The following is an 8,940-nucleotide window of genomic DNA, read 5'->3' as shown; positions in this document are numbered from 1 at the left end:
TCCTGATGGATGATTTGATTTGTGACAAAGTAAGGAGCATTAAGGATTTTGGACTGTAAGGATTGGATTCGAGAGGAATTAGATGGTTTAGTGGAGTTTGTCCAGATTTAGTCCTAAGTAACGAATCTGCTCAACAGGAATGAGTGGGGTATTATTAAAAGATACTGTAGGGCAAGACGAAGGTTTACGACGAAGGGTAAATGTGATTTGGTGGGATTTATTGGAATATATTTTAATCCTCCAGTTTTGGCACCATTCTTCAAGGGTGGTGATGTGGGATTGGAGGGATTGGGATACAATGGCAGGATCTTTATTCACTGACAATAGGCATGTGTCATCGGCATAGTGGTGAGGATAGTGTTAGGATGGGTTGGGTTGTCAGCTGTAAAAACTGTATAAAGGATAGGACCAAGATACTACCCTGAGGTACACCAGCAGACTGAGGAAACAGGGATGAATAAGCGCTGTTGTGATTTACTTGAAATAACCTGTCTGAGAGATAAGAACGGATAATGAGATAATATGTAGGGGGTAGGAATTTACGGACCTTGTATACCATAAGGTTTTAAAAATTGTATTTAAGGTATGATAATTTATTAATAATATTGTTATTTGTTAAAAATCATATGTATAATAAAAGCTGTTTGTAATAGATTGTCCTTGAGGGTGACCGAATTGGCCGATACGTCGGACTTAAAAGAAATAAAAATTGTTTTGAGGCTAAAATTAGATAAAATTTATTTTATTTAAATGATGTTTTACAGTTTTTGATGAATTGCGAGCTGACGGTGCGGAAAAACCCTAAGAAATACAATAGATTTAGAATTGATTTTTTTCGTAAAAATCAGTCACTATAATTTAATAATAATAAATGCTTAGGCGAAGGAAGGTTCGTTGCCGATATCACCAATTCCTCTCTACACACATCCGTCCAGTGACACCTTCCCAATCCCAAATCTGTAAAATCAGTCTTAACGCAATCCTCCCATCTACGTTTCGGTCTACTCGTAGGACGTTTACCCGTCAGTTAAGTGATTAGGGATTAACATTTTAGGGATCCGTTCGTTAATAAGTCCCACACTCATACACGGCCCATCAACCCCAATACTATCACCTTAATTATATTTATCGGGTACAGTTCCATAAATTCAGCGTTGTATAACCTTCTAAATTCTCCCGTTAATTCACCCTTTTCAGGTCCAAACATTTTACCTTATACCTTATTTTCAAACCTTAAAACGCTTTTCTTCCCTTAGTTTTGCAGCTCCGTAAAGAACAGTGTGAAGGATAATAGTTTTGTAAATTTTAACTTTTAAGTTTTTGGGCAGAATGCAGGAGCTAAGCACCTTCAAAGTTGAAAAATAAAAAGAATTTCCCGCTTTTAACCTCGCTTTTAGTTGCTCAAAAATTTTTTTTCTAGTTACGTAGAACCTAAATATTTAAACCTATCTACATGTTCAAACGTATTTCCTCCTACAGCTATATCGCCGTGATTGCTCGCGTTTCTACTGCTAATCATGTTTATTAATACAGTTATAATTTAGTTCTATAGTTTCTTTGTTCTCACGCAATAATATCAAATCCTCAGAATACCCAAGCACCAGTATTTCACTACCCAAAGTTAAACCCTTTTCGGTATTCATCACACATTTAATGACATATTATGGTGCTAGATTAAATAAGATGTTTACTCGTCATTTCAGTGTTCATTAACATTTTAGGAATCCGTTTACTTACTAAGCCTTACAAAGTTACACGCCCATCTTATTCGCAGCAATATTATAACCTGAAATATATTTACCGGGTAGCAGATCCCTCAGTATAGCATTATAAGTTCTCCATTTAACTCATCCTTTTTCGGTACAAATATTTTACGTAATACTTTATTTTCAGTATTTCAGTACATTATAGTTGAAGCATTTCTTAACCTATTCCAGACCGTGTGCGCAATGCATTTCCGTGCAAAAAATACCGACTGCACACCGTGTGTACAATGATCTTGAATTGCAATTATCTTTAAGTAGGAAAGAAGCGGCCGTAAATCCGAACCGTAAAAATTTGATTTTTTTTTTTACTTCAGGACGCGTCGGATATAAAATATGCCTAATATAATTTAGTTCTATAGTTTCTTTGTTCTGTTTCTCTCCTTTCCTCTAATATAATTTCGTTTTAAAGTATAATTTACGATCAGAATGCGTAAAAAATAGTACTAAAATAGGATTTCCCCCAGTTCAGTTGCTTCAGAATAGTATCAACAACAAACAAATATAGTTATACCTCTTTAATAAAATAAACAATCTTAACGAACCTGACCAAACTGCTCTCATTACACATTTTAGACAAACAGGATATAAATTCAAATTTGATGCACCAAAAATCATGCATCGGGAAAATAAGAACTTTAAGCGACATTTAAAAGAAATGATTACTGTAGAAATATATATTTAAGCATGACTAAATGTTCGTAAACATTGAACGAATGAACGAACTCTAAAAATACCCTGGGCCACGATGACCGAGGCAGTTACAGCTAGGTAATAGATATAATTAGTGAATGTCCTCTAGAGTTTTCTGGGCGGCCACAGCAATTCAAACAGTTTCTGTTTCTCAATACAGCCTTCAAAATAATAGTTCCATTTCATTTATATACATAGCTGAGATTGTTGTACCTTAGTCATAGTGTACTTTGGATGACACAGCTTTTTTTTTTCTTTTTTTTTTTTATGAGAACGGATATTTACGAGAAAGGATTGAGCTAAGACAATGATTAGAACGCAAGAAAAAAAGACAGTTTTACCCCAATTTTTTATTACATTAGTGCAAACTTGTATAATTACTAGCCTAAATTGACGAGTCTATCAAGTATAGTTAGGGGGGGGGATAGAAAATAGCAGCTGTTTTAGTACGTTAAAAAGAATTAATGTTTCATTCGGAGCTCTATATCTTTAAAACTACCAACACTAGAAAACCTAAGAACATATTATTTAAAGTAGAGTAAATTTGTTGAAATATTAGCCCTAATAGATAAATAATATTGGTCCTAGCCATTTCCGTTCAATGGCTCTCGTGATATAGCTTTTTAAAAAGCAACATTTTATAAAAATAGTACTTGACAGTTAGTAGTGAGAAATCTATATCTCAAAAACCATTCAACATACAAATGTCTAAAGGGTGTTTAATAGACTATAAAGTAGTTTATGAAGTTTATCTTCACAGGAGTAGTAGTTCTCATGATATTTAACAAAATAAATTCATAAAATGTTAATTTCTAGTTGTTTGGACAAAATGTTTGATTTTTGAAAAAATATGCCTCTAGGACCATAAGACGTACATATATCTGCTAGCACTCAAAATAAAAATAATTTAACTTACTATAAAGTAGTTTAAGGCACGTATCTTTGAATGGGCAGTAGTTTTTATGATATTCGAAAATGAATATAAATTTTGCTATAAATTAATTTATTTTAGCAAAAACTACAACTTCTAGGACTATAAACGTCATAAACTACTTTATAGTGCATTAAATTAAGTTATTAATTAAATTTGAGTACTAATAGACATTTATACCTTAAATGGTTTTTGAGATATAGTTTTCTCAAAATAAATACACTAACTACTTTTTCAGTGCATTTTTTATGAAATTTTGAAATTTAAAGGTATATTTCGGGAACTATTGAATGTATATAGCTCTATTAGGGCTTAGATTTTAGAAAATTTACTCTACTTTAAATGATGTTCTGTTAGGTTTTCCAATGTTGTTGGCAGTTTTAAAGATATAGAGCTTCAAATGAAAAATTAATTTTTTTAAGCCGCCATTTTTTATATCCCCAAACTATACTTGGAAGACTTATCAATTTCGACTGTCAATTAATCCTATAAATCAGAAACCATAAGACATGCTGATATCTGCCAGCACGCAATTCAAAGCTAGTTAATGTTACTAAAAAATATTTTATAACGTTTATTTTTGTAGGAGTAGCAGTTTTTATGATATTTGACCACATAATTCACAAAATGTTAATTTCTAGTTGTTCGGATAAAATGGTTGATTCTTAAAAAAATATATCTTTTGGAGCATAAGACGTATATGTCTGCCAGCCGCCAAAATAAAAGTAATTTAACTTACTATAAAATAGTTTATGACACGTATCTTTGTAGGGGTAGTAGTTTTTATGATATTCGTGTATGATAAATTTAGCACATGAAAATTTGTGCGAACTACTGTAAATCAATATATTTTAGCAAATATCATGAAAACTACTACTCCTGCGAAGATAAACTTCATAAACTGGTTTATAGTCTATTAAACTCGCTTTAATTTGAGAGCTAATAGACATCTGTACGTTTAATGATTTTTGAGATATAGATTTCTCAAAATAAATTCACTAATTACTAATCTTTCTAGTACTATTTTTATAAAATGTTGCTTTTAAAAAAAGCTGTATCTCGAGCACTATTGAACGTAAATAGCTCTTTTAGGACTTACATTTTAACAAATTGACTCTCCTTTAAATGACCTCCATCAATTTTTCTAGTTTTGTTGGTGGTTTGAAAGATATAGAGCTTCCTATGAAAAATTAATTTTTTTAAACGTCTTGAAACACCCTCCATTTCTCATTCTCCCTACCTAACCTTGGCCGACTCATCAATTTCGACTAGTAATTATACATAGTTTTCATAAAAGTAATAAAAAATTAGATTTTTAGATAGATTACCTCTTTTTATAATTATTTTAAATTGCTTTGAACTTTGATATGAGGGTATTAGACAAATATACTTTTTCCGAGTATCTTAATCCTAAAATGAAATTGCAAATCTTTCTTGATCATACGTACGTATTCGGATGGATAACACGTAACAAAGGATTTAACAGGCGTTTATCTTCAGTAACGCTTATGATACAATAACTTATCAAGAAAGGATATGATTGGATTGCAGCTGACACGTCAGTGTGCAATCTTTCTACTATCACTACGACAATATTGAGTCATTGGCAGAGTCCACAATCTTACAATAGTAGTGTATATCACTTAAATGTTACTGTATTCAAGAGATTGTTAAAGTAAAAAAAATAAGAATAACTTTTAAATCTATTTACGAAGTGAAAAAAAATTACTGTAATCCTTGTATTCATGAGCTTTAGATTAACATGTTAAATCGTGTTAAACAGAAAAAATCACGTTAGATGGAGAAATATTTCCTTCTTTTACCATGTTAAAACGATATAACATATTAGGGGTATTCATGATGTGTTAAATGTAAAATGTTTTACCATGTTAAATGTTATAAGTATAGCATTGTGAGCAGCCCTATTTTAAGTAATTTTAAATGATAAATGCATAAGAGCTCCTAACGGATTTTCTGATCAACTTTTTTAGTAACCTTTCCTTCCAAAACCTCATGTTATGTAAGTTTTGATACAGTAATTTATAACAACATGGCTAAAATAAGTGAAAAGTAGAAGTGTAAAAGTTTGGCTTCTGATTGTATTTTTTAAAAAGTCTAAAACACAAGACAAAAGAAAAGAAAAGAAAACACAAACTACGAGTAAGTAACCTAACACGACAACAAATAAAACGGTGACAAGCTCAGCTGGTTTGTTTCGCGACGTCATTCTCCATTTAACAGACCTAGTAACAGACTCTCACCCATGTTACATGTTATATCGTTTTAATATGGTAAAAGAAGGAAATATTTCTCCATTTAACATAAGTTTTCCATTTAACACGCTTTAACATGTTAAACTAAACATTATGAATACCCCTTGTAAGGATTGGGTACGAGAGGAATTCGTAGGTTTATTGGAGCCCCAAAGCTTAACTCCGTATCTCCAGATTGGTCTTATTACAGTCATGTAGATCAATCTTTTGTGATAGATTGGAAGTTTAGACCGTTTGTCGATTAAATACTGTAGTAGTCGGAATCAACGTGGAGTTTCCTGTCTTTTCAGCCTTGTGTGAAGATTCCAGGTTAGTCGTTTTCCAAATGTAGTCCAAGGTAGCGGATCTGTTCGCCAGGGATAAAATCAACATTATTAAAGGAGACTGTAGAGCAGTCGGTATGTTTACGACGAAGGGTAAAGGTGATTTGATATATCGGCGAACAATCGATTAAACACCACAAAAATAAAACAATATGTATATCTCAACTAAGAGGAGAGAAGTGGTTAAGATCAATTTTGATTTATTCGATTCATCTACAATTTATATCACGGCTCCTTTCTTCACTACGAATGATTTTTTTCTAAAAACACTTCACGTTCCTCTGAAAGAAAAATCGTGTAGCTTTCTTGCTTAGGCAGTTGTGAAAGTATAGAAAAAAAAATCTAAGAAAAGCAGTTTCTAGCTTTATAACAATAAACAGAAACAGGCCCATGTTGGGACATGATTCCTTATCGGAGGACAAAAGGGATAGTCATTGACTATTTAGGTAGCATTGGTGACAATGGAGCACAGCCTGTTTGATTAGCCAGCACAATTAGATGGAATCGTAGTTCACTTCGGGATTGACCAACCTCGATATTTCCAAAACATCAATATTAAGCCTAAAAAATAATACACCAAAAAATATCAATATCGAAAACGTATCGTAATCTAATATATAAGAATAAATAAGTCGGCTCGTAATTTATGCTCTGCCACAGTTAATAGTTACCCATCCAATTGTGATGGGACATTTTGCTAAATGTTCAGGATTTTCTCGGGAAGTTCATATGCAATTCCAATTTTTTTGGTAAAAAAACGTTACTCATGAAGTATACATTTTTTTCTTGGTTATAAAAAAATAATCGATTTTTCAAATAATAAAAAATAGTATCTGATCAGGTTTCAAGATTGTTATATAACCAGCAAGGGATCAGAAGCAAAAACCCCCCTGATCAGATACTATTTTTTATTATTTGGGCCGTTCAGCTCTAGAATTGTGTTTCTGAGAAAGGCAGTTATTCACTTGGGTAAAAACTTATAAGGGAACTGTCGAATAATAAATAAGATGGCATTTAAACTTACTCAACGATTATTTTCATCTGGAATTTTACAAGGCAAGAATATCTTCAATCATAAAACACCAGCTCCTAAGTTGTTAACGGTAGTTCAAGCAAAATGCTTCTCCGCTATTCCACCAATCCCTGACTGTCCCAGAGTTCAAGCCCCTGCTCCAGATTTTCAAGGTATTGCTGTCATCAATAACGAGTTCAAGGATATCAAATTGCTCGATTATTCTGGAAAATATCTGTATTTGTTTTTTTATCCACTGGATTTTACTTTCGTTTGCCCGACTGAAATCATAGCATTCAGTAACCGCATTAAAGAATTTGAGGAAATTAATGCATCTGTCGTAGGAGTATCCTGTGATTCACATTTTAGCCATTTGGCATGGATCAACACACCAAGGAAGGCTGGAGGACTGGGACAGTTGAAATATCCTTTGTTGTCTGATTTCAAGAAAACTATTGCTAAGTCGTACAATGTCTTGATTGACGCTGACGGAGTTGCCCTCAGAGGTTCATTCATTATTGACCCAGTTGGAATTGTACGACAGATCACAGTAAACGATTTACCAGTCGGAAGGTCAGTTGATGAAGTTCTGCGCCTTATTAAGGCATTCCAGTTTGTCGACAAGCACGGTGAACTTTGCCCTGCCAACTGGAAGCCGGATAAACCAACAATCAAACCAAATCCAAAAGGGTCACAAGCATATTTTAGGAAAGTTAATTAGTCGTTATATTGTTTCATTTTAATCCACGATTTTCTGTATATTATAGTTATAGCAACCGTAATAGCAGGCGGATGGATGATTTGAATCTTACAGTTTATTTATGTTTTTTAATATTTTTTTTATATTTTCCATAGACATAAAAAAAATTAAAGAGTGCGATTGGAATGTGAAATAAATATAATCTTTTAGAAATATAAATTTCTGTGAAAATGAAAATGTTAAAATTATTTGATTTAATAATACATTTGTATTTGTACTTAAAACTTTAAAGATTATATCAAATGTCCTATTTGTTTATTTAAGAATTAAAATATGTAAATTGTTCATTCATTTTTTTTTGTTTAATTAACATATGTATATAGATATTGTAGATAAATTAACAATTTAAGGTTGTACAATAGTTATAGAATTTAGATTTATTTAATATTTTGTTGAATTGTTATTCTATAAAATTTGTTTTTTAATATTTTTAAATGTTGTTAGATTGTTCATCTTTGTAGTAATGGAGGCAGGAGAATGTTATAGTTCAATCTAGTTGTTATCTTAGTTAACGATAACCTTCAGGAAGGTAATTATTCTCCTTATTTTATAAAATGTAATAGTTGATTATTATATTAAATTTCACTTATTGACAATAATATGTTAATATTAGCTTGATGGGACTAATAATGAGTAACTTATATACTATATAGAGATGTTAATCAGGTAAATAGTTTGTAAAAAGTTTAATAAATAATGTGATATGGGTTAATGTTGTAAGCATGTGTTATTTTTGAGAATTTGTTTCTAGCAACCTGAAGATGGGGGATAACTCCGAAACGTTATTGTAATAACCAATATAATTTAAAAAAGGAAGATTATTATTCATTCATCATTTTCGAATTAGTAAATAAATATAATAAGCAATAGATTCAATCATTGATCCAATGTGTAAATAGCTAAATATATTCACTTCTATCAAACTTTCAATGGTATACAACTAATCTATCCACATCCCTAAATCTAACAATTGCAAATCTTTGTCTGCTAGTACAATGTAAAATCAATTTCATCCTTACTCATGCAGTAAATAAATATTCTTTATTTTAAATTATTTTTATCTATATTGTTGTTCTTTAATTATTTTTGTCAAAACAGTCAAACAATACAGATTAAATGAAAGTCTCTTTAACAATCCATAAACATATATTTTGCATTTTCGTTACTTATTGATGTAAAGAATAT

At 31.4% G+C, this 8,940-nt stretch overlaps 2 protein-coding genes and 1 long non-coding RNA gene across 3 annotated transcripts in view; 2 read left to right on the top strand and 1 right to left on the bottom strand.

Moving 5' to 3' along the window:
• LOC106690298 (uncharacterized) overlaps positions 1–8,940 on the bottom strand; it is a 58,695-nt gene that overhangs the window by 8,664 nt on the left and 41,091 nt on the right. The window lies entirely within an intron of this gene.
• The window catches only part of LOC136796169 (uncharacterized), a 39,017-nt gene that overhangs the window by 14,577 nt on the left and 15,500 nt on the right, over positions 1–8,940 (top strand). The window contains exon 3 of the long non-coding RNA XR_010843873.1: positions 8,200–8,284. This is a non-coding gene — a long non-coding RNA (uncharacterized lncRNA). The remainder of the gene's footprint in view (positions 1–8,199; positions 8,285–8,940) is intronic.
• On the top strand, positions 6,871–7,941 carry LOC106690299 (peroxiredoxin-like). The gene has a single exon (XM_014435695.3). The coding sequence runs from the start codon at positions 6,991–6,993 to the stop codon at positions 7,714–7,716; it is 726 nt and encodes a 241-aa protein (XP_014291181.1). The 5' UTR covers positions 6,871–6,990; the 3' UTR covers positions 7,717–7,941.

Source organism: Halyomorpha halys, unplaced genomic scaffold (assembly GCF_000696795.3).
Source record: "Halyomorpha halys isolate HHAL.00 unplaced genomic scaffold, Hhal_1.1 Scaffold1649.1, whole genome shotgun sequence".
NCBI classification, from domain to species: Eukaryota; Metazoa; Arthropoda; class Insecta; order Hemiptera; family Pentatomidae; genus Halyomorpha; species Halyomorpha halys.
Note: the sequence above shows the minus strand (reverse complement) of the source record. Positions and strands in the feature narration are given on the sequence as shown.